Here is a 27,605-nt window from a genome sequence, read left to right as displayed (position 1 = left end):
AATATTTCTGGAGTTTTGTTCCAACTCCAAACCCTTATTTTCAACACCTCGACACGTGTTTCGATCATCAAGTAATCATCTTCAAGAGAAATTTAATCTTCCTCTTGAAGATGATCAATTGGTTATGATTGAAACACGTGTCGAGGTGTTAATAATTACGGTTTGGTGTTGGGATAAAACTCCAGTAATATTCACTACTACTCCAAAAGGTACAAACAGTGCATCACAAGTGAATCATCATGAAAAATGAGAATTAAAACTTCCTACGTTTTTTATACAACTTTGTATTTGTAACTAACGTTACTACAGTTTCGTCCCACAGGGACATTTATTGTATTTATTTGAAAATGTTCTGTAGGACGAAACTGCAGTAACGTTAGTTACAAATACAAAGTGGTATAAAAACATAGGAAGTTTCAATTCTCATTTTCTATAGTTACTTTTATTGTACTTTTCATTCGAGTTGTCTCAATAGAGTTAGCGTCTAGTTAGTGTTATAATCATAATATCAAATTGAATCTGAGAATTCATGTAGAAACATCAATACAACATTTCAATCACAATCATATTTGACTATTTGATTTCATAGGTTCAGTTCTATTAGGGCAGTGACAGTTAATGAAATTGTGAGAATGATGCATACTGGGCTCTGAGAATGTCGTATGATTAAAAAATAATAATACCTAGATGTCAATTTCATGGCTGTCAGATTTATCGCTGTCAGTTTATTCGCTGTTAGGAAGAATGTACTCTTGGTTTTGATAAACGAACATAGTCAATATACCATTCTAGAAGAAGAAGAACTGAAAGTGGAAAAAAATCAATTGCAGGCGTTTTCGGAAATGTCATAGTTAATTAAAAATAACAAAGAAACTGTATACTTGACGAACAAAAGACAATGAGGCCTTTTGTAATATTGTAGCAGAATAAGGAATTGTGATCGTTCCAATTATCAAAGTAACCAAGTTCAACTTGTATATTTTCAATTTCTGTTGGTTACTGTAGGTTACAGAAAACAACTTACATGATCGCGATGAAGTCTTTTTTCACTATTTTGATAGTCAGCCAATTGAATATGGCCTTACGTTTTAGGATCTTTCAATTATTCCCTACTCAAAGACTAATATACAATTATTTTCATCAGATAATCACTCACCTGGATGGTTTCTTGTGGGGTGTAATTTTTCTGCTCCGTAGTCGTCATGTCCGCTCCATACTAATAGTATACCTGAAAGGGAAAAAGGGAATGGCAATGATTTTTCGTCGAAACTCAATCTCCATTAGGAGTTGTTAGAATGTTGATTTGGGAATGTAAGCATAAAATTCCTAGGCAACCTAACATACTTTCCATTTGTAAAACGCCAAAAACGCGAAATATAAACAGACAGTAGATAATTAGTGCTAATAACGAGGAGAAAGAAAAACGAAAGTTTTAACCAATTTTGCTCCGACTCTCCTAACAGATATTAATAGTTGCTGTTAATAAATGTCTGCTCAGGGAAAATTAATTCTTAATTGGAACTGTTTTTCAACGATACATGGAATGTACATGGAAACTATTAGCTGAAGAAGAACAATCGGTTTTGCTCGACGTTTGTCTTGCCTTCCATGAATGACAAATTTTTTACTACCAGTGATGAATCCAGTGAAATGATATTGAAATGAATTATTAGTAAAAATATTTTTCAAAAACAAGCTTTTATTCGCATGCTCTAAAAAGGTGAGTGTCGGGAAGAGTATTGCAGTTCTGGTGGTGGAGATTTCTTGTTTTATTTTTTATTAAGAGAACAATTTTTCAGAAACCAAAATATGTGATACTAGTCGGATTGAAAGGTCGAGAAATACATGGGACGCGATAGGTATTTAAATATATTAGAGAGTGCCACCAAGTTTGACTCTAAAAATACGGGTTCGTAGGAATCACACGGTGAAATCATCAAGTTACACTTTATTGTGAGATTGTCACTGAACAGTTTACAAAACAGCAACACGTGTGTCCTAATTAGTGATTTATGTTTATCTGTTTAAAATCTGTTTTACCGTTGATCAGCTGTCGCCCCCATACGAACGACAACTCTCAGTTGAGAAACTTGTGCGAGCTAAGGACTAACGAGGTCTTACCTTTTAACGTGTGATTCCTAACACGGTTGCAGAATCATCCCAGCTTCAACCAGATAATTTCTCTCGAGAAAAATATCTGGTCGAGGCGGGAATTGAACCCACGGCCTTCCGATCGTGAGTCGGGCGCACTACCATCGCGGTAATAAAACAGTTTGAATCATATGACATTCTTTCTACTTATTCAATGGCTAATAATTTCACCTGAGTTTGGGTTGAAAAAATGTACCAACTAATGAAGAGTATCAACCTAATTATCAATTGCCACATAAGAAAACAAATTAAATAAAGAGAAAGAAATCAATTCTGTTTGCCATTCCTCTCTAACAAAAGACGGGGCCTTGAGTTCAATCATGACTATGACGTATTGGAAGACTCAATCTTTTCAAATACTTGGAAATTATTAGATTCAAGAATTGTGGAAATTTTCTGAATGCTCAAATATAATTAAATTCTTTCTTTCCCTCTATTAAATCTGTTTTCTATTGTGAAAATTAGTAACACTCATTAATACAGTATATTGTATGATTTTTACTATGGAGGGTTTTACAAAAACCGCGACACCTATTTCGCTATACATTAATCATTTTATGCTGAAGCGTAAATTATTTTAATCTTGAGAAAGCTATTGTATTGTATTCGTAACTAATGTAGTTACTGCAGTTTCGTCCTATAAGCAGAGTTTTAAACAAATACAATAGTTTACAATTACGATAATTTACAATAATTTATTGTAATTGTTTGAAAATGTCTTTATAGGACGAAACTGCAGTAGCAACATTGGTTACGAATTGAAGTGGTAAACAAACATAGAAACTTTTATTCCTCATTTCGAAAAATATTGGTGAAATACTAGTTCTAGAAAACATTTCATCGTTCCCTAAATAGACATAGGAACGATAAATATTTTCAATCGATGGTTCAATCGATGGGTTACACAAAACACAATGAATATAAAAATTGGAACAAAAATTTCAGCATAAGTTAGTTTTGCTGAAAAAAATCTTTTTGCCTTTCACTTCTCCAACATTATACAATTGAGTTGGGAAACTTTCGAAGAATGAAAGAAAGTGGTTAACTTCAATAAAAACTCTTTAAAAAGATGCATCGCTCATGAACAGAAGTTTTTCCTAAATACAAAATTGAAGAAAAAACTCATGCCAAACAACTACTTTCAATATATGAATATTAAATTACCAGAAAATCACTTTTTCTTATTGAATTAGTAATCCGAATATTCGTAAAGAAGTTGAAACAGATATCATTCAGGAGAGTTTACTTTGTGTGGTGTTCATGTGAATGATATCTGTTTCAGTTCCATAGCGAATGTTTAGAGATTTATCTATAATTCAATGTTCATATACCCAAGAGTACTTAACGGGCTTTTTCTTCCAGTTTGTATGCGAAAAAACGTTTATACATGATCTACATATTTTTGTAAAGAGTTCTTATAGAAGTTAAATAATTTCTTCCTTGGTTTTTCTAACAATTAATTTGTATAGTGAAAGATGAATACAATATCTTTTCCTTTTGAAATTAGCAACATATTACAAACATTATTTCTGCATTTTTCATACTTTCATTTTCCGCCTGATGTTTCCATATGTTGCGTATCTCTACGCTAGCTTGACTGAATAAATTGTTGGACAACATGTATGCGGCTTCTTTGACTTTCCTTCTAAACCAGTGTTCCTTCTTGTGTATGATCTCAGCTTGGGACCACTCGATGTTATGTTGATGGGTTCAAATATGCTCTAATATTCCTGATTTACTGGTTTCCCCTCGCTGTGTGTGTTTCTTGTGCTCGTCAATGCGAACTTTCAATGGCCTCTTAGTTTCACCGATATAGGATTTACCGCACTCACAGTTTATCCGGTAAATGCAATTCTTGGAATCGCAGTCCGCGTTTGGTGGCCTGGTTTTTGTGAGGCTGCTGCGGATAGTGTTTCCGAATCTGAGGCAGGTTCTCATGTTGTACTTGGACTCAATTCTTCTTATCCTTTTCGATAATCTTCTGATGTAGGGAAGTGCAAGCGCTGGTTGTGACGGCTTCTCTTCCTTGTGAGGTTCTTGCTGTTTTTTAGCCAAAGTCTGTTTCACCATCGCTTTATAGTTTCAATTCCGTTGAAGATCATTTTTGATGATGTCTAGTTCTTTCTCGAGACCTTCCTTCGTATTACAGAGCCATAAAGCACAGTCTGATAGAGTATTGATAATTACTCTTTCAGTCAATTGATGGTGGTTGGATCGACTGAAAGACGAATCATCAAGACTCTATTAGACCGTTCTTTCGGGCCCTGTAATACGAAGGAATGTCTGGGAATAGCTACTCCAATGCGATAGTGGAACAGACTTTGACTAAAAGACAGTAAAAGCCTCGCAAGGAAGAGACGCCGTCACAAGCAGTGCTTGCACTTCCCTACATCAGATGATTATCGAAAAGGATAAGAAAAATTGGGTCCAAGTACAACATCAGAACCTGCTTCAGATCCGAAAACACTATCCGTAGCAGCCTCACAAAAACCAGGCCACCAAACGCAGACTGTGATGCCAAGAATTGCATTTACCGGATACAGTGTGAGTGCGGAAAATCTTATATCGGTGAAACTAAGAGGTCATTGAAAGTTCGCATTGCCGAGCACAAGAAACACACACAGCGAGGGAAAACCAGTAAATCAGGAATAGCAGAGCATGTTTGGACCCATCAACATAACATCGAGTGGTCCCAAGCGGAGATCATACACAGGGAGGAACACTGGTTTTGGAGGATATTCAAAGAAGCCACATACATGTTATCGAACAATTTATTCAGCCAAGCTAGCATAGAGATACGCAACATATGGAAACCCATAATCAGGCGAAAAATGGCCAACTTTCGCCAAACGGTAAACTCCCGCGAAACCGGTGAAGACAAAAGAGGAGATAAGTGAAAGTGTTCGAATGACCCATAAATAGTCATCTTTTGGAGGAATTAGTCCAGTCATCACCCGAAGACGATTGTGGACAATAACAATAGAAACGTCGTGAAGTACCTTGACTTGGAATCTCTTAACTTTTTTGTTTGTGTTTAATTGTTCTATTTTTTAACTTGTATTTTATTTCACTGTAATTTCATTTCAGGGTTTTTTTTTAATATAATTGTTATTTTCATCTATTCTTTTTAATATTCTAATTTCAATTGGTTCTTTTAGGGATTTCAAATCGTTTTATGTAACATTAGACAATGAAAGGGCTAAACTAATGAAATTCATCATGAAACATTGTCAATCACTTTCAAACAAATTCGTTCAGTATTTTTTTCAAAAACCTACTCGATGAAAACTCCAAGACTAATAATTGTATTATTCCTTTTATAGCAGTTCAGCTTCCTGATTCAATCAACGTTTTTACGTAAGAGGGTTCTTCAAAGGGACACATTGCTTCTTTTTGAAACCCGTAATGAAAATTATCTAGTCTAAGCTCCCTCGAATGGACGTGACAGACATAGGTTATATACCTACATCCACCATATAGCTGGAAACATTTTCGAAGTGGAGCGGAACATATTAATATTTCAAATCCATCTGCTGGAAGAGGAAGTCTGGAATGTATCAATAAAAATTAAAATGTTAATGGATTAAGTGGAATGCAAAATGAAAGATTCCGACTTAATTTTGAAATAAAAAATCTATGATCTGAGTTTTGGGCCAGTTTGTAGTGGAGAAATAACCATCTGATATCATTCACCTTCAAAAAACTAGAAATATTGGAAATGAGTTCAATGTTCCCAATAGGTTATAATTGAAAAGTTTGAAGGAATGAAAGTAAATGAATAGTTAAATCTGGTATACCTAACGTCGTTATTTCGACTTCGGGGTAAAATAATAACATCAATAATAAAACATTTCCAACTCTCAGTGATAAATATAGACTGAAAGGAAATAAAACGTGCGTTTGCTCTATACCTATTTGTATACGGTACGTATTTACATTTAAACGTACATTCTCATTAGATGAAAAAGCTTAATCCTTAAAAAGCAGCAGAAGTAGGTAGACCGCATTACTCCTTACATTCTTAAAGCATGCATGGTGGCAACTTCAAAAATATTGAAATTAATAAACACGTACACATCAGATCAAAATAATGTAATAATCTGCAGTATAGTTTTCTGAATTTGAAAGGAAATTTTACGCCGCCACCCTCAATGTATCGCCACCTACCGTAGTGATTCGAAAATGTTCGTGACGTCACATCATCACCATGGTAACGTATGTCAAGCTTCTTTAATAAACGATAAAATAATAAGAGAACAAGAACAAGTTACTAAAAATGGTCTATAAGTTGAATCGTACGTGTGAAAAAAAAGGAGAAGCTGCAACTGCGCAAAATTAGGGCTTCTGCAAATGGACAATTGAAAACAATATCACGATATACAAACTGAAAACTACCAACTGAAAAGAAAGAGTAAGATTCTTCCATAAAAAGACAGAATAGCCCAACAGAAAAGAAACCACCTTCACTGTAATTTCATTTCAGGGTTTTTGCTTAATATATTTATTATTTTCAGCTATTCTTCTTAATTTTCAATTGTATTGTTTCGTTCAGGTTATACAATATTAGACAATGGAAGGCCGAACTAATGAAATTCATCATGAAACATTGTCAATCACCTTCAAACAAACGGTTTCGGTTTTTCATACCATTCTCAAGTGAACTGCGTGAGTTTACTTGAGAATGGTTCGGTATTGCCTGTCAACAATACTCAGACGAAATCAAAATATAACCAAATGCAAGTTTAAGCTTACATTATCAATGATTATTAATAACAATTTGTGAAAATTAAAGATTGCCAATCATGACTATTTGAAGTATTACATTTTACGGTCGACGAGACGACTATTCGCAATGTGGTGGATGAATTTGAGTCCACTGGTTCAGCAAACGGTAGACCAACACCCGTACGTCTACGAAACGCAAGATTTGGCCTTTCGCAGACCACAACTTGGCGAATTTACCGATGTGACTTGGGCGTGCACCCATACAAAATTCAAGAAATGGAGGTAAACCACTATAGACAACGGCGAGCACTATAGGTCGATGATTACCAACTTCTTTCGGCATGAATTGGATGATCTGGACACCAATGACACTTGATTTCAACAGACGGCGCAACGTGCCACACAGCTCGTGCCACATTGGATATTCTGCACGAGCGACTTGAGGGCATAGTCATACCACGTAGAAGTGACCACCGAGATCGTGCGATTTGATCCCGTTAGACTTTTTCTTGTGAGGTGCTCTTAAGTCGCGAATGTATGCGAATCTGCCTCAAACCACAGTGGTTTTCAAAAGTCAACATAACCCATGCCGTCGCGTCGGTCTAATTCAGACTGATTTATGCGCCAGAGACATGGAAAATTGGATGCACTCCACCCAGGGAAGCCATGGCGGACAGTTGAATGATTTTATACTCCACACATAATGTCATCAATAGATCTTTCAAACAAATGGAAGTTTCGATGATGTCTCACACAAACTGTTTTATTTAAATTCAAAAATAGACAGCTCTTAATAAAAGAACCTTTCTGAGCGTTCGATAGTATTTTTGTCAATAAAAAAGAAATTACCGTATTACAGGTTTTGTTAAAAATATCCGCTCCTTCACACAAATCCATGAGAAAAAGTCTAGATACCCTGATGGCTATACAATCTAAAGACCAAGAAATTTCTCAATCTTGGTATTCTTTCACAGAAACATAAAAGTGAGGAGATGCCTTATCCTGCTGAAAATTTGGATCGTTTTCAGTAGCACCTACAATCCCAGGTGTGATAGCTTTTTCTGAAAGTTGCAAGTATAAGCGTCTAGTAAGATTTCCGAGATTCCCGTAATTCCGGTCCATACGTTTAATTTCTCAGGATTCCGTATATGGGATTCCTAATTTTATCGAGGATTGTTATCATTTCTGTTTTGCCAGTTGTTTCTATTGATATCCGATCCGATAGAGTTGGGTGGTGTGGCAATTTATTGTTTCATGATTCCACAAAACTGTAGTATTCGATCTGGATCATCTTGATTTAGTTCTTACATGAATTCTAGAGGAATAAAGTTCATAATGTTTTAAGATCTAATGTACCTAATGTTTATTCGGGTAAGCTTACAGCGGCAGCTATTGTGCTCACTTTGTTTTTGGGCTGAACAGCAGTTGTACCCAAAACTTTAACTTAAGGATCCTTGTTTCCAACGAAACAATCTTGAGTCCTTATGATAATATATATTAGCGTGTCCATAAAAATAACATTCTATGCCAAATTCAGCAAAAAGCTGAATCAACGGGTACTGCAAATAACTCAATTCGGAGTAATAAAAAAAATCTGGGTGTGAAAATGAAATTCATAAAACGTGACAGGACAAAATATTCATTTTTTGTTGAATTAGGTTCTTGAAATCGTTCTTATGCGGAAACGGGTTATCGTATAGACCTTTACTTCACAGAAATGTTTCTTCAAGACCTTCCAAATGAGCTACATATCCATATAGAGTACCATCTAAGATTTTGGGTTGCAGCATCCTGTTGCCGCCCCTCCAAAAAAAAAGATGCAAACTTTGGAGATATTAGCCCGTACTAAGACTTCTAGGACACCCGGTAATAATTTCCCAAGTTACTTTCACTTAATTACTTCCCACTCTGCTTTCAAGTTTTACTGGTTTACCAGAGCCTTCTATGTAGGTAGTTGGGAGAGATTAATATTTTGAAATTATATTTCCAAAATATTCATTTTCTTATTCAGTGGTTTAGATTGAATTTAGACTGAATTTTCTCATTTCAAAATCATTCAATTGAACAATTATGAAAATTTGATTGAATTATAAGTAGCTATTGAAAAAGAATTTCGTATCTACGGTCGAGCAGCCTTCATTGAACACTAATAATGATCAGATAACGTTAGAAATTCATGCGATTGAATTCGATTTCCCTCCGCCCGGTACTTTGTAGTGGGTGATATCAATACCTCCTCGGTAACTGACGTGTTTCCGAGTGCTAACACGCCTCTTCGTAATTTTATAACGTAATATTGATCTCTAATTGCAACACCTGGCCCGGAAAGCCGGAAGCCTCTGACAGCACCACATGTGCTCTATAAAAACACGACTGACTTTATAATGAACACAATCTTGTTTATAAAAATATTTGGATTATCTTCAGTAATTTCTTGAATGAAACTTATAATCGTTTTTTCCAATTCATGAGAAACAACAAACTACCTACTCCTTTATGTTCATTCTGAGGTTGCTAAAGCTCAACAGTATTACCGATTTCAATATTAGAGGTGGACGTGCAAATTTGGAAACCCGTTCGTTAATTCGTAAAAAATGGGTAAATTGTTATTGAGAAACTACAAAAAAAATTATCAGGTGAATAGTCGGGTACCAAACTTACTACAATTTATGTTTCTTGAAAAAAATATGGGTGATGTGTTAACACCTCTTAAATACAGAAAATCAATGTTCAAACATATAACGGGGCTGGAATACTGAATTCTCAGCATTTAATTCTTTTGATAGTGTTTCATCACTACATAAACATTATTTGTCGATTAAAGTAAAGACAGCCAAATTTTTTCGTTTCCACACCGGCACATTCGAATCGACACTGAATTCTTCTCCGGCGGACTTTTCTTGGTCAATTGAAAGCTCTAGATTAGACTCTCCTGAAGATATGGATCCGGTGGACTCTTCAGCATCCAAGTTCCCTTACAACTGTAGGCGTTTGTGTGCAGGCGGTTCTCGTTTAGGTCTACTTCCAGATGAAAAATCAATAAGCTGCGTTTTGTACTGACACGATGTTGAAACAGACCTTGAACTCGGTCCCGACCTCTATTGGATATCTTGTGGCGGCAGATATCCTTTTGAAGAAGTACTAGGAATGGCATGATACCTTGAAGAAGTGTTCAGCAAGCTGGAAACTTCTGAAGAGGTGCCTGGTGTCCTCTGGAGAGGTAATTGAGAAGACTGGATCCTTAGAAAAGGCGAGATCTTCATCTGGCTCGACTCTCACTTCAGGTATTGTGAGAAGAAATTCAACATCACCATAAACAATACGAATACATAGAAATATTCCAGTCTCAGTGAATCCCTTTGGAAGCAATAGAGGCCGTCTAAAATTGCAAGTAAGCCTTCCCAAATAACTCGGCTTTGTTATTTGGTCCTAAGAGTCAGTTTTTGTGCCGCAGTCAATGGCGGACATACTCACTGTAGAATATTCTGAGGGTGCCCATTTAATGTATTACAAAGTAACTCGATTTAATGCGGGGTGTGAGGAGGAATGCTCATATTTGTAACTTCATTCATACTTTTGTTTGAAGGTGGTTGACAATGTATTGTGGTGTATTTCATCAGTTCGGAGTTCCATTGTCTAATGTGATATAAATTTATTTGAAATCCCTGAAAATATTAAGAAGATCAGCCGAAAAATAACAATTTTATTAAGCAATAAAACTGAAATTACAATGAAATAACATGCAAGCAACAACCAAAAAAGACCAAATAAAATTTAATTATTAACACGAGCTGAGAAAATTAAAAAACTATTAACAACAAATTAAAATTAAAAAATTTATAAAATTGAAAGATTCCAAACCAAGTCACTTCACGATGTTTCAGTTGTTAGTATCCACATTTCAGTGTTTTTGCTTAATAAAATTGTTATTTTTCAGCTAATCTTTTAAATTTTTTCAGGGATTTCAAATCAATTTATATCATATTAGACAATGGAAGTCCTAACTAACTAACCTAAATATCATTCATACTTGCACGTCCGATGACAAGATTTCTGGCGTAGCTATTGTGAACATCTAAAATTAGCAAAACAGGCGCTGTTGGAGGCGTCTAACCTTTGTGTATAGACTATAGTCTAACTCATGCAGCATATCACAATTAATAGGAATCCTAGCTCAGTTGGGGTGGTTACCCCCCACTTGACGTTTACCTTAAGTTCCATTGCATGGGGAATCTTACTTTGAGCTACCGTGGGTCCGGTTTTATCCACGTTACGACCAGCTGTAGAATTCTGATTTTTCGTACTCAGCATGTCAGAAAACTTGCCTATAGCTCCCTTATTGAATTCACTGTCATGCAAAAATGAGGTTCCTATATGCTTGTGGATTGTAATTTTGTTTTCATGAACAGGTTAAACCAAGCCCTATCAGCAGCATTTGAGGAGAAAAGGTATCATTTTTGAGCTAGTTGAGGAGCCATTTATGTCTAAATGTGGTGACACCATAGAAGCGATTATCCATCGACGCACCACCATTATGTACATTGGACAACTGACTCCCAGCGCTTCAGTATGAGAAATAGCAATTGAAGCGGGACTGTTCACGAAGTTTGCCACTTGAGTGAAGCACTAAACAGTCGAAATTCCTGAAATTTCTACATTCGCACCCCTCCCTCTACCATTATTCAACAGTGGAATCGATGTTTTCTTCATCTCGCGTTAACCTTCGACAAAACTTCTTTAAAACTGAATATTGTTGATATTTTTCACTTTCAAATTCTTATCAGGATCACCGTCAAGACTATTCAGACCCAGTCGCTTGTACAGCAGTACCCAAGTTCTGATCCTTTTCCATTCAAACCACATTGTATCTCCAACAGAGCACAAACGATCAACAAAGAAGTGTCTGAAAGAGGACGCTTATTCAGATTCGTTCATGAATTCAAAGAGAATGAAAAGTCAATCAAACAACAAATGACCCTACAAACAGTATCACGAAGTCGACAACCACCGACACCTTGAACAACAACGTTATACCTCATATTCCAGGACTATTTGAAAAGATAAAACGAATTGGAATTAGATATGATGATAGAATTTCTTGAAACAACAAATACACTCAGTTTCTATACTCACAAATACAAAACACACTAACACAAAAGGAAGAACAGAAAATTGCATGTTATTTTAGTGGAACTTGAAGACCAATTTGCTATTTTAAATAAAGGTATCAGTCTATTTATCCAAAAGTCTCCTTGAAAACAAAAATGTTTCACCAGTTATCACCATGGCTACTATAAAATGAATAAAAAACAAAAATAGAATGCACAAAAAATGGACAAAATTCAATGATATTATATTAAAGACTACAATGAGTTTCGAATTTTGAGATTTAGGTGTAAAAAGTTATTTAAGATGACTATAAGCTATATCAAAGATAATCCCAAAAGATTTTGGAGTTTTGGCTCAAATCACAAGCGCGATAGGGGTATTCCTAAAATGATGTCTCATAATAATGTTACTGCCAATAATGGTACGGATGTATGTAATCTTTTTGCAAACTCTTTCAAGAGTGTTTATGAACCTTACCACCAATGAAGGGTAAATTCATCTCTCAAATATAACAATAATATCCTTCAGTTAGTGATCTTCTCCGAAAGTGAAATCTACATTAAACTTAAAATTGTTGATGGTAAAAATCCTATGGCATGCCGATAACATTTCTCTGCCTTTAACGATATCATATTCAAAAGAATCAATAAAAAGTTCAATAGATACTTATTTGATTATTTACTCTCAGTACAAATCGAATGTTATGGATAGGCGCATTCAGGTTGATTTCGTGTACATCGACTTCAGCAAGGCTTTTCATGAAGTGGACCATAATTTACTACACTACTAGTATGCAAGGTAGTTTTCTGAGTTAGTTTTCCTCATATCTCTTACTCAGAACACAGGTAGTATCCTTAAACGGTTTCACTTCAGAGCTTTTCATTGTTACTTCTGGTGTCCCATAAAGTTCATGTCTGGGACCGCGTCACTCTCTATTTCCATCAATGATATGAAACAATGTTTAGAATTTTCATGCACGCAGAAGATCTCAAAATTTTTACCAAAATATCTGTAGGTACTACCTATCCACGACTGCATTAACATTCAATCTGACCTTTCTAGACTCTCGCAGTATTGTGCGAGGACGGATCACATGAAAGACTTGGGCGTCATTTTCAATAGTAAAATGAGCTTTGTGATTAACATAGACCATACAAATAATAAATGTAACAGAATAATAGAATATTACAGATTAGTGTGGAAAAAGTTTCACGAGCGAATATGCAATTAAATCAATTTACTGTATATAGTCTGCTCAGAAATGAGAGAAACTACACTAGGTAGGAACTAATGGGACTTTCAGTCAAAAAACAAACTTACTCTATTTCACAAATAGCCAAGTTTTCGTCTCTGAATAGAGATCTCGTCAAGACGCTAAAATGAAATACAATAGAAATTGTTTTCAGATTTTCAATGTCTGTTTTTTTGTCCATATCATTAGGAATTTTGTTAATAAGGACTATTTCGTGAAAAAGCCATTTGGACATATTTCTTTCTAAATATAAAACTTTTGAATTGAAGGGGTTATATTCTTTAGGAGTGATTGATTTTTGGGGAAGAAAGTTTTTGGCTTTCTACTACTCCATCTTGATACAAAAAAAAGAAGGATGAGGGAGTCTTCCAAAGAAAGGAAGGAAGTAACTCTATACATGGATGTGTAGATCGTGCAAAGAAGTAACTTTCAGACACAAACTGAAAGAAAGTCCTCCTGAAACAGCTACTTTCATATAAACATTGAATTATACGAAAGAAAAAATTCTTTCGAAACAAATACTTCTATATGAACACTGAATTACACAGAAGATACTTTTCTCTACTCAGTTTGTATTTCAAACATTCGTTGTGGAATAAAAATCAGATATCATTCACATGAGTTCTACTTTAAATGAATGGTAACAAATTGCACTTACATAGAACACTGCCATCCTCACTGGTATACACCGATGTTTCGCCTTAAGACACTTGCCCTAAGGCTCTTCAGTACCAAATTGGATAACATTATAGATGTATCAAGATGGAGTAGTAGAAAGCCAAAAACTTTCTTCCCCATAAAACTTTTGCTTGATCAAATTTAATTTTGTGTCCTGTTTCAATAGAATGTTGATGAGCACATGAATTTCTGATTAATCTTTTGTGAGAAGTTATTCTGCTTGAATAATATTCTGGAAGTTGTTTCAATATAACTTAAATCACAATTATTACATGGTATATTATAAACAATGTTTAATTTTTTCAAATCAGGTGTAGAATCTCTTAACTGTGTTTCATTATTTCCAATAACTTTAACATTCTTTTTACAAATTTTGATATCCTTTTCATTGTGGAAAACTAATTATTTTGGAAGATAGTTCCCCAATATTAGGAAAAGAAAAAAAATTTCATTCTGTCTTCTATCTGACTACCAGCATTATCATTTGTACTTTCTGACTTACTGACAGTAAGTTGAGTAATTTTTCTAGAAAAGAATTTTCTTTTAGAATATTTTTCAATAATAGTAAATTTTTTGGTTTTAGTGAGGAATGAACTAGTTTTTCGATTCTGTCAGAGAATCAGATTTATTCTCATCGATTTTTGATGAAAATAATTATAATTAATATATTTCCCTGAAATCGTTGGTTTAATATACTAATCTGTTATTAGTCATCTCTGCGAATTATTTTCATATATAAGAAAGGGATGGTATTGTTATCTTCCAGTTCTATAGTGAATTGTAATTTGGGATTATAACTGTAAAGTATTTCTTGTGAGTTATCCTTCGGAACAACACAAATGACATCATCAAACAAATATTTTAAGAAACGGAACTTTGAAACTAAGTTGGGGAAGTACCTACTTCATCAAAGAGATTATCCATAACGTATTGTGCAAGTATTGGTGAAATTGTTGCACCCATTGGTGTACCTAAGATCTGTTTAGAATAATTTCCTTCAAATGAAAAGTAACTTGAATTGAAAATTAATTTAGATATTTCAAAAAATTTGTTTTGAGTAATTTGACAATCTTTTTAGTATTCCTTTTTCAACCAGTTCTATAGGTATGTTTTTGATCGCTTTAGGGAAAAAAAGTTGACGGGTGATTATTAAACGAATGTAACTTACAACAAAATTTATTAAATGGTCAAAAATACTGAGTGCGCATATAAGCAAAACTAAAAAAAAATATGTCTCTTCTTTGGCACCCCGAAAAAAAATCATAATACAAAAAAAATTGGAATCAGTACAAAGTATGGCCTCCACGCTGGTTTATTACGGCCCTACATCTATCGTGCATCGACAAAATGAGATTGTCAATGTCTTGTTGAGGTACATTTGCCCATTCAGCAATTAAAAGCTTTCTCAATTGAAACGGTGTGTGAATGTTCCCCATATGCGGAGTAATTCTTCGTTGAAGCATGTCCCACACATGCTCGATGAGATTCAGGTCCGGTGATTGTGCTGGCCATGGCAATACATCAACTCCTTTGTTGGTGAGCCGGTCAGTCACTAGACGCGCGACATGTGGACGAGCATTATCGTGCATTAGGTGGAAGTTTTCACCAACAGCACCAGCAAACGGACGGACGATAGGTAGAAGAATGGTGTCGAGGTACTGTCGAGCTGTGAGGGAGCGATTTGGAAAAACGAGATCGGTTCTGCCACCGATCATGATTCCGCCCCGTAGCATTACTGTACCACCTCTGTATGTGTGGACTTCCTGGACGTGTCTCAAACGTTCATTATTTCCAGGTCGTCTCCACAGTTTTACTCGACGAGAATCTGGATGAAATCCAAATCTGGATTCGTCTGTAAACAAAACTGTGGCCCAATCATTTGCATGCCAGTTTTGATGTTCTTGACACCACTCTAATCTTCTACCGCGATTGCCTCTCGACAAAGGTGGACATCTAAGTGGCCTTCTGTTGTGGAGATCTGCTTCATGCAGTCGATTTCTGACAGTATCTAGACCAATGGTTATCTGGTGCGTCTGCTGCAACACGTTAACCAACTCAGGTGCTGTGATTGTCGGTTGTTTTCTTGCGGTTAAGACCAAAAATCGGTCTTGAACTGCAGTTGTAGCGCGTCCTCGCCCTGGATGTTGTTAGGCTGGACTGCCAGTTTCACGGAAACGCCGCCACAATCTACTGATAACACTTTGGGAGACCCCCAAACGAAGAGCTACATCATTTTGTCGAATGCCACCTTGAAGAAACCCTACAGCTCTATTCATCTCAGCCAATGGTAAGTGATGGCGTTCCATGTTAAAGCACAATATTTCCAGTTTAATTGCTGTAATTGCTGAGCAAGAACTGCATAGAATGTACAAACTCGACACTTTCAGATTATTCATTTTAGCCGAAAACCTACAGTTTGTAAAAAACTTGATAAAAGATTAGTTACCGTTTTTGCAGGCTTTGTTCAACCCATAGAAATCTACAGGGTGGTCGAGTGTACCAATTTAATCGAAATTAAACGACCTCATTAATTTTTTTGGGAAAGAAAGTTTTTGGCTTTCTACTACTCCATCTGATACAAAAAAAAAAAGAAAGAAAGTCCTGTAGCTGTTTCAGGAGGACTTTCTTTCAGTTTGTGTCTGAAAGTTACTTCTTTGCATGATCTACACGCATTCATGTATAGATGAGTTTCAAATTGATTACTTCCTTCCTTTCTTTGAAAGATTCTCTCATCCCTTTTTTTGTATCAGATGGAGTAGTAGAAAGCCAAAAACTTTCTTTCCCAAAAAAATTAATCACTCCTAAAAATATAATCCCTTCAATTCAAATAAGATTCCTCTTGGCTGGGATTAAATCAAATAGTTGAATGAATGTCATTACGATGTCATCGATGACATAAGCAGATCAAGCTTATTCCATGACATTCAAAATCGTAATTCATGAATGAAGTGTGTGTATTTTCTATAATATTATCCAATTTGGTACTGAAGAGCCTTAGGGCAAGTGTCTTAAGGCGTAACATCGGTGTATACCAGTGAGGGTGACAGTGTTCTATGTGAGTACAATTTATTACCATTCATTCAAAGTAGACCTCATGTGAATGATATCTGATTCTTATTCCACAACAAATGTTTGAAATACAAACTGAGTAGAGAAAAGTATCTTCTGTATAATTCACTGTTCATATAGAAGTATTTGTTTCGAAAGAATTATTTTCTTTCGTGTAATTTAATGTTTAAATGAAGGTAGCTGTTTCAGGAGGACTTTCTTTCAGTTTGTGTCTGAAAGTTACTTCTTTGCATGATCTACACATTCATGTATAAAGTTTCAAATTGATTACTTCCTTCCTTTCTTTGGAAGATTCTCTCATCCCTTTTTTTGTATCAGATGGAGTAGTAGAAAGCCAAAAACTTTCTTTCCCAAAAAGATATTTAGTATGTTATAAAAATATCCCTAGACTTTTCCGATGTGTGTATATATAAATATGTTCTATCTGTTTTTGAACCTTTTTATATTTTATTCTCACGTTAGTAAGTTCTCCATATTTATATATTTTTTACACGATATATAATCTCATTATTTTAGTTGTCCTGACGAAGGTGTGAAATATACCGAAAGCTTGACATATAACAAAGAGTTTTCTTTGTAATAGCCCAGCTATATATATATATATATATATATATATATATATATATATATATATATATATATATATATATATATATATATATATATATATTAATATTTATAAATCCATACAACAATGTTTCAATGAGTTTATCAAATCTAGCATCAATAGAATAATGTACTTTATATTTTAATCCAAATGTTATTATCCTAAATTCACTTTTAAAATTTAATCAATATGGGAATGATCAGAATGGTACTCATTTATTTATCTTTTGATTTTCATGGAATTATTTTCCAGCAGCTTGACTGCATTAACCTTTCTCGATTTTATATAAGTATATATATATATTAGTGCCATAGGCGTACCACATTCAAATCATTCCCTCTCAACGGTCTGAATAAATGAATATACAAAATTTATTCTTAAAAAATCTCATTCATAACAAACAAAATAACAAATCAACTACAACAAATGTGAAAATATTTTCAGTAGTAACTAAGAAATTTTCCAACAGATACGTATTCAGTTGAAGGGGATTGCAAAATTGCAAAAATTATGTTTCTTTAGAATTATATATGAATTATACCGTCAACAGACACACTGCGCCCATCAATAGGACCGGCTCAACTTTTTCCATATGGTAAAAATACAACATTATTTTCTATTGAGAGTTTGAAGGCCATGATAGAGGGGTTAGTCTTAGTCTCAGTGATATTCTTCAGTTTACTTCGTGAGCGCGTTGAATATCTTTAGAATTCTTAAGAAACTCAAGGAAAACAACAGCTGTAGCCGAAAGTATCCACTGGCAAAAGGTGTTTGGTTATCGACGAAGAAGTTAAGAATTCTATTACAAAAACAGTACACTCTTTTTACATAAAAACGAAATACCTACATTAAATAAGGTTTTGTCTGTTATTCGTGACGACAGTTTGAGAGCTGAGGTTCACTTTTGGAAAACAAGATAGAAAGAGCATGTTAATAAAAAAATCAGAGATTACAGAATGGGGAAGAAACTATTTAGTAGAAATAAAGAATGAACACTGGGTGAATCTATTTTTCATTTGGATGAAACATGGGTCAATGAGGGTCGGTCATATGGTCTCGAAGCTTTGGCAAGACCAGAACATTAAAACCCCAAAGTATATCTCTCAGTACAGCCACACTTTTCTACTCCTTGAATATGGCTTCAAAATCGAAGCTGAAACGTGGAACAATGCAAAACTTTGAGCGCGATTCAATCCGAAATTCAGACCTTCAAATTTCTAACCGCAGAAACCTATTCTATTTGTATACTTATCTGGTGACGTTTCGAAGACTTTATCCATCTAACCTACGATTAAATTGATTTACATCATAAGACGAATTATAAATACAAATTATGTACTTGTGATGCACTGTTTAGTGTAGTAATGAATATTACTGGAGTTTTTCGCAACTCCAAACCGTTATTTTAAAACCTCGACACGTGGTGCTAAAATAACAAGAGGAAGATCTTCCTCTTGGAGATGATCAATTGGTTATGATCGAAACACGTGCCGAGGTGTTGAAATAACGGTTTGGTGTTGGGAAAAAACTCCAATAATATTCGATACGAATTATAATGTTTTGATTCAAATAGGTTGGATAAAGAAAATGGATAGTCTTTGATGATACATCATCATCACCGTCAATCAGATGATACATATTAATTTTTATATGCAAAATTTTATAAATTCAAGTTACTGACAAATCATTTTTTGTCAAAGAGCTAATTTATCAAGTGCAGTAATTTTTTGCCCTTTCTACATTTGTAATTATTTTCAAATTCAATATTCTGATTATTTTATAGATCTGTAAAAGGTAACAATCCTAAATGAAGAACTATTTCAAATATAATTTGTCGATGTAAGTGGAATTTTACTTCTTTCAGCAATTATATTGTATAGGAATCCCGTGAATGATATCTGATTCGATTCCATTACGAATGTTTGGAATACAAAGGGAATAGAGAAAATTGTTTTTCGTATAATTCAGCGTTCATATAAAAGTATTTATTTCGAAAGTATTTTTTTCATGTAATTCAATATTTATATGAAAATAACTTCTTTCGAGAGGGCTTTTTCTTTCAGTTTGTGTCTGAAAGTTACTTCTTTGCATGATCTACAAATCTTTGTATAGTTAATGTTTGAAATTGATTACTTCCTTCCTTTCTTTGGAAGATTCCCACATTTGTTGTATGAAGATGAAGAAGTAGAAAGCCAAAACCTCTCTTTCCCAAAAATTATTCTATCCTGAAAATATACCTTTTCAATTTAAACAAAATTAGTTTTCACGATATTTCAATTATCTTCACATCATGCAGAATACATACATATATGGGAAAATTTATGTTAATGGCAAGTCACTATTTTAATGGCTCCTTAGCGGCGTCCTCAAGGGGATACCGAGTAGAAATATCTCGGTGACTTTGTGGATGAATTGCAGTGCCGGCATGTTTGCATTCTTGAAATTCTCTCAGTTGATACCGAATATACGCATTCATTCACAGTAAGTTGAGTTTTGCAAGCACTATCTGAAATCCCCCGTATGAGTTACATAAGGCAAGACGCAAAATAAGTTCGTACTATTCATGCATTTCAGAGTGACAAATATCTGTATTATAGATAGCATTAATTTGGTTCGCAGGCAGAATAATATTCAGTTATTGGAACAACGCACATTAATTAATGATCTAGTATTCACCTTCAAAATTTTAAATGTTTTCGGTTCTCAGTTTCTTTCATCTCTGATAACTTTTTATGTACCTACTCAGAACAAAACAAAAATTATTCTCTTCTGTACATTTCGACACCAATTCATAAAAAGAATTACTGAAACTCTCGATAAATGCTGTGGTCAACTAGACATTTTTGTCTCTCAATAAAATCATTTAAAACAAAATATCAACCACAATAATTGATTTACTGTGGCATCCTACTTTCTTTTCGAATAAAAAAAATCAGGCATTTTTTGAAACTGGTGGCCAAATAACAAAACAGGGCACTGTTAGAAGGAGAAATCAAAGACTTTTAAAATGATGTGCCACCAGAATTCCTTGAATTTTTCAGGGGCAACATCTACCTTTTATGGTAGTAGAAGTAAACAGGGAAAGTTATTCTCAGAAACTGCCCCCTTTCAGTAAAATTGAAATCAAAATTATTGGTTCTTTCATGGTTTGTATTATTTCCGGAAGGAAGAATCTGACAGCGCAAAATTTTTAAGTTGACACCTAGTAGATTCTTTGATTATGGCTCCGAAGAGGCGTGAAATAATTTCGCGAAATTGAAGTTTTATTGTAATATTCCTGCTCTATCACATTACAAATAGATACATACAAATCTACAAAGAGGATGTAAAAAGTACCTCACTCTCAAGAACGGAACAAGATATAAAAGTCGGACGAAATGAACGTACAAAGTTATCATTTTCAGTACTTTCCAATAAGAAAAATAATAATCTGGCATCATTCTCCGTTCAGAAGGTGCTATTACCAGGAAAGGTGGGTCCAGTGATACGTTTTTGATGGGTATTACAATCATTTCTCGAACGCTAGTTTATTTTCCAAAATCGAACCAGACGTCTCTGAGAAATCAGCAGTTTTATAATCTTTTCAAACAATGAATTTCATATTTTATTTAAAACTCACTACAGTTTATCCCTCACGGTGTTCAAAATTTAAACTATTGACTTCCTGACAAAAATCAAGTTACCTTTCTTACATTTCATAAAATGCTCATAGGGTAATTTCGTTGCGCAGCTCATTCCATCTATAAGTTCTGGAATGGACAGCAGTTATCTAAAATATACTTGAAAGTTCACGAATTTTTCGAAAAAATTCAAAGAGAGTCATATCAGGTAATCCAGTGGGACATTCTAAGAAACCATGTGTACCCATCCTCCGGTTTGGATAATTGTCATCTAGCATATTTTATACAGGTTTGCCTTTACTATGCTATTTATTCTATGCATAAACAGTCCACTAGTATAACAACTCCAGAATTACTAATGAAATGAATTTCTAAACAGACTTCATTATTTTCAGGAAGTAGATGTCGAACATTTATTGGGTTGTGTATTAAATACAAATATAATTGGAATTATGACATTTATCGTTTGTTCGCAAATTCTTAAATAATAGTATAAAACTGCCAATTACTTAATAACTTAAGATCCAAAAATAAACCAGTGTTAAATAGGGAATTGAGAATCTATAAAACAAAGTAACCCAAAATCCCCGTCTATTTAAAAAAATATACATAGCGTTCTCTATAAATATGCGACAAGTGGCATCACACTTTGGCGTTTTTCATTGAAAAGAACTGAGAATAATCAACCTATATATCTGCATCTGTTCAAAAGTTAGGGAATGGGTTGACTTTTTACTTCCGAACTATATAATTGATGCTGGGTACAATCACAAGTGAACTTCCAATTAGTACTTTGTTTAATTACCTCACTAAACGAAGTAAAATGACCAAAAAACACTTGAAAAGAATGAAACTTTCTTTAGGTTATCCAAAAACCTCAACCATGAAATAAAAACAGAAAAATTTCACTTTCTATCATTAATCACTATACACCGACGACGTGCCATCGACACATCCTGACGTCTAATCAAAACATCCCGCGAATGAGACATGCATTCATCGACGTCCTTCCACGTGTTCAATTCCGTGTTCCACAGGTAAACAATCGCGGGATACTGTTTTATGTAATGGACCGAAGTTGTCTTGCGACGCCCACGCACGTACTAGAGGGAAGGAAGGAAGCAAGAAGGCCTGCGCTGATAACGAAGTTTCTGTTTTTCGGGACCGAAATAATTTCATTTTTATCACCAGGGACGCGAGGAATGGAGGTGACTGAACAATCCTTGGAGAAAACGGTGGTAAAAGTGATGGTGAGAAAGGGGGTTTTTGTTTCATGAAATATGAAAGAAACAAAGATAATTTTTTCGTATTATTGACGGATATAGGAAGTGGTTATATTCTTATTTGAATCGCGGCTGAATAATATAAAAATTCAATTTCAAACCATACTAGTCGACAAAGAGGACAACAATAGCTGAATATCGCTATATAATAACTCCATTAATGAGTTGCCAAATGCATGAATTATTTTCAATTTGATAGACTTGGCAAAATCTATTACATCAAATCATAAATTACGCTGATTTGTTTGGGATAGGTAAATTTACAGTTTTCATAACCCCTTTACGTTCTCAGCAGCTAAACGATAATGTTCAGGTGACATCATTATTCATACTACTCGTGGTAGAATATAGCTTCATGAAGGAATGGCTCAGAGATGGTTTAGTACTTTATAAATATTCATAAAGACAGATTGTAGCTACTCTGGTGGGATAATCTGTCAAACCCGATTAGACGACCATCTTTACGCCAAAAAAAATTGAGTAAATCATATGTTCATGTGAGATTCCTAGTTAAAATTCACACTCACACGTAATAATAATTTAATTTTTCAAAATTGTTTAAAATTAGAAGAAAGAGAGGAGATTAAATTATGCCTATCATTATCCAACTTTTCAATGACAAAAAATATGCTTCCTCACACCAAACTCATGAAAATCAAAAGTTCCGCTGGAGAGAATCGGCCATAATTCTATAAAGTTTCGCAAAAATCACTATTCTTCACAAAAGTGACTTAAGGGGTTGTTTCTCATAGGCATCAGGAAAAAAAGTGAAAAGCGATTTTGCGAAGCGATAGAAAACATGTTAAAAATGCACTAACTTTCTCTCCGTGATCTGCAGGTTGCAGCTGCAAACTTCAAATGTTGTTTTCAGCGAGAATATCACTATGAACTTTGCGGAAAAAAGATTACCAAAAAATATTAAATTTAAGCGAGCACCAGAATTAGTCTATCTAACACTCAGCCAACTTCACGCATTCGCTCGACCGAAAAGGTGCGAAATTCAACTTGTACAGAGCATAATGAAATAAAATAATGCACCTGCTCAAAATAAAGTAAAGTAATATTCCAATAATAATCAATCACAATACATACAGAGCAAGGAGCGAACATTCTCCCGCCCAAAAGTTATATAATCATTTTAATTGGAATCGGTGAGCATTGGTAAGGGAAATAGTTTTACCAACGCTCTCTTTGAAACTCCTTATTTAGTATGTACATCCACTACATGAGGTATTCCATCCTCACCGAAACATAGTTTGCTAATACGCCCAAGGGACCACTTTAATACTGGAGTCGCTTAATATTTTATGAGTACCTTGGTATCAACAGATATCGAAGAAATAGCGTCCAGCCATTTTCCTCTTTGTTGGAGGATATGTAAATATACATTTCTCCAACGTTTTCGAAAGTCTTGGTGGGTACGAATGAAGGTTCTATAATGCCAGAAAGTATCCTGGAGGTAATACATACAAATCAGGAGGATCTACACTCATCGGATACAAGGGACTTGAACCTAATAGTGCTTCTATTTGTCCCAAAAGGGTATTCAACTCTTTTTACGTTATGATCTATGTTCCAACAACTCTGTAAATATATGTTTCAAATGACTTCACTCCAGCTTCTATCAGACCTGAGAAATTCAGTGATCCCGTGGAATGAAATTTGAATTCAATGCCCTCGGACTCCTCTGCTTGTTTGAAAATTGTAAAAATTTGCTCCTATAAAGTTCCTATAAAAATCCGCAGTCACAATGGATTTTTGAACATCTACCTCGATGACCTACAGGTACATCTGCAGAGCGCTGCCATAAAGGCATCAAGTGTCAGGTCTAAGACTAATTCTAAGTGTATTCCTTTTCTAGCGAAACACACAAACAGACAAATATAACCTTCAAATGACTTGGAACCTCGTAACTTTACCATAGTAATGTTAAAGTGGCCAATGAATTCCAACCCAACACACGAGAATGCTTCGAATTGTGAAACCCTGAAAGTAGGCATATTTCCCATAGGAGGTTTGTGTGGCTTGGGCGATAATTCCCATTTTGTAATGATACTTGTTATAGTTCGTTTTCATAAAAGTATCCAAAAATTTCGAACTAACCAAAAATGTAGAGTTTGCAAGCTAGGATGTGAGTATAACTATGAAAATCTTCGATAATTAAGTCCTGTAACCGAGAATCGTAGAATAATAGGAGGTTTTCTGTCGTAAGTAAAAGTTGAGTTTGATTTGCGACCGGCAACCCTCAAAACCCCATTATCATAGAAAAAAACATTTAATTTTCTTATAATCTTTGAAACCGGTTTAGATTTTCTTGAATTAGAAATATCCTCAGCAAAATGAGACTGCTGTACAATTTTGACAAAAAAAATTGGGATCCTAAATAGTTAAAAATTTATCAGTGTGTCTTATTTCTTTGTATTTGGGTGACAGCAATTATAAATGAAGCGTAATACATAACTGAAAATTTTTTTGATTTTAGAAGGCGGGTACTATTATTTATTAATGACGGAATCAACAAAAATATCGAAATTGTGTGCGACAAGTGTGAGTTTTCTCTCTTCATCAGATACTAACTCTGCATCAGAGAGAGAGAATCCGAGTTATTAGCTTTGATGGGCCAGAATTCCTTTTTCAGAAGCAACCACTGACCAAGAAACCATTCATTGCAATTAATAATCTCGGAAGAGAAAAGACCACATGGTGTAGAATGGGAAATGTTCCTCAATTTGGGTTATTACACCAAATGCAAGTTTGAACAAAATAAAGTTGAGTTTAATTCATGAGTTTTTCAAATTCACTTCGAAAAGTATTCAAATTGATGTTTCAAATGTTGGGTTTTAATTTTTAAAAGAATTTGTTTCTAATTCATATATTGGCAACAGCGCCTATATCAAGTTGAAATAATTTATACGTACCCAGATATTCTACTTAAAAAAAGGAAAATTATCTTTATAAATCAACAATTAAGGCAAAATATGAATTATAGTTCAATACCACCTCCACAAGCCACATAAACAACAGTTGTTTTGTTATTTATTTATATAGAGGAAGATAGGTTAGGTGCACAAAATGGCATATGTCACAGAATGTCTCGGAACTCGGAACATAAGTAAACAGAACAGCACGCCTCTGAAATATGTCATCTTTGTTTGTCTCATACAGGTAACAGATGCATTGTCCTTTATTAGCTATAACCGATGTTGCCAAATGGTGAATAGAAACGGATCCCTTTAAATGCATTATTTCATTCCTCTTTTTTAAGTATTCAAGTAATTTTTCAAAGAAAAAGGTTGAAAGGTTGAAAGTTTAAAATGCGTTGTTTTAGAGCTCTTTTATGAAATCTACTTGATTTTCGTCAGGAGGGACATTTCCCATTGGCGACATTACTTATTTCCCGAAAAAATATGAATCCAGTGCGACGGGGATACTCTTTTCTAAATTTGTGTGTTTTATCCTGTTGCTGGCGAATGATTTCCATCTATATGCGGTGAGGAATTTATTCAACATAATAACAAATACCTTGTCGGTATATGCAGAAATTTTGGAAAATTTCAGTTTGTCCTTGTAAGTCTTCTAAATCATAAAAAATAAATTTGATAGTGTAACTGCTATATATATATATATATATATATATATATATATATATATATATATATATATATATATATATATATAGCTTTGAAGTTTTATAACTCCTATTTATTATATGCGAGCGCTTTCGATAGCTGGTCGTGTTTTCATCTTCAACTTTCATCTTGGCCTTTGAAAGTGCCGCCAACTTTAAGAGTGCACAATCTGCCTCTGACTCAACGGTTAAGATTTTCGGATTGAAAGGGCAATCAGCTTCATATATTTTCCACTATAATATTGTTTCAATAAATCACGAATGCACAAAACGTGGTATATTGTCAGATATAGCTCCTATTCATGACCCTTTGGTATTTTTAACTCCGATAAATGCTGAAATGTTTATGCAACGTCTTTGGAGTTTAGGAATTCAAAGAGATGAGTGGACTCCTGACGAATTATGTAAACTATGATTTAGATATAAAACAGAACTCAGCTCTTTATCTGATTTGCGAAATATCACACGTTTAGTATTCAATAATTATCAAGATATAAAAATTCATGCATTTTCAGGTGCAAGTGCTTAAGTTCGTGTTATATATTTCAGCAATCATATATATATTATATATATATATATATATATATATATATATATATATATATAAATATATATATATATATATATATATATATATATATATATATATATATATATATAGAACCAACACTAGATCATTGGTACCAGTTACAGAATCCTCACTTCAATTTATATTCTGTGTTTCTTTTCGTTGTTTTCGTTTTTACTCAAATTACATCTTGAGTTCTACATCGGATCAAATCTTATTTCATACACGACTAGAAACATGTTTCCCTACTAGACAAAATGGTTAAGACTTTCGTGGCCGAGGTTTTCAGTATCACTACTTCTATTCGGATTTGGAGGCCTACGGTTTTTGAAGATTCTTACTGACGTTCCGCTGGCGCAAATGGATAGCTTCTTCAGAGACTCATACATCTTGATTTTGACTTCGATGACTGGGTATTCCGACTGCGTAGAGCATATTCATATGGATTCAAGTAGTTTGGATTGCTATTTACTGTACCTGGATTCAGTAAATTGTATATGACTAACAGCGAGTACAGGGACATTTTGTACATTTGAGAAAAAATGATACCAAAGTGTATATAGGTTTTTTTTTGGGATATATGAGTTCACTTAACAGATGCCATTCACAAAATGGATATGTATACTCATGTCCGTCTTTTTTATCAATTTTTGTATAAACCGTATACCAGGACTTCCTTTCAAATTGTCTATGGAAACTAGATAACGATATAAGTTACAGATGGACTGTTGTACTGTTGAGAATCACTGATACTTTTTAAAATGAAAAGTAACATCGATGATTCAATATTTGTACTTATTTACTTATTTTGATGTGTTTTGACGTTAGTCAAATGGACTTGGGAAAAAATTAAAAGTTTTTAATATTTCCCTGAATTCATATTTGTGATCAATTTCTTCAATGCACTGTTAGAAA

The 27,605-nt window shown here is 34.3% G+C and overlaps 1 protein-coding gene across 1 annotated transcript in view; it reads right to left on the bottom strand.

Moving 5' to 3' along the window:
• The window catches only part of sick (sickie), a 678,280-nt gene that overhangs the window by 646,506 nt on the left and 4,169 nt on the right, over positions 1–27,605 (bottom strand). The window contains exon 2 of the mRNA XM_074173106.1: positions 1,157–1,228. Coding sequence (XP_074029207.1) covers positions 1,157–1,204 — 48 coding nt within the window. The 5' untranslated portion in view covers positions 1,205–1,228. The remainder of the gene's footprint in view (positions 1–1,156; positions 1,229–27,605) is intronic.

Source organism: Leptinotarsa decemlineata, unplaced genomic scaffold (assembly GCF_025532065.1).
Source record: "Leptinotarsa decemlineata unplaced genomic scaffold, Ldec_3_MD MMD2_tig00000199_RagTag_RagTag, whole genome shotgun sequence".
Classification (NCBI taxonomy): domain Eukaryota; kingdom Metazoa; phylum Arthropoda; class Insecta; order Coleoptera; family Chrysomelidae; genus Leptinotarsa; species Leptinotarsa decemlineata.
Note: the sequence above shows the minus strand (reverse complement) of the source record. Positions and strands in the feature narration are given on the sequence as shown.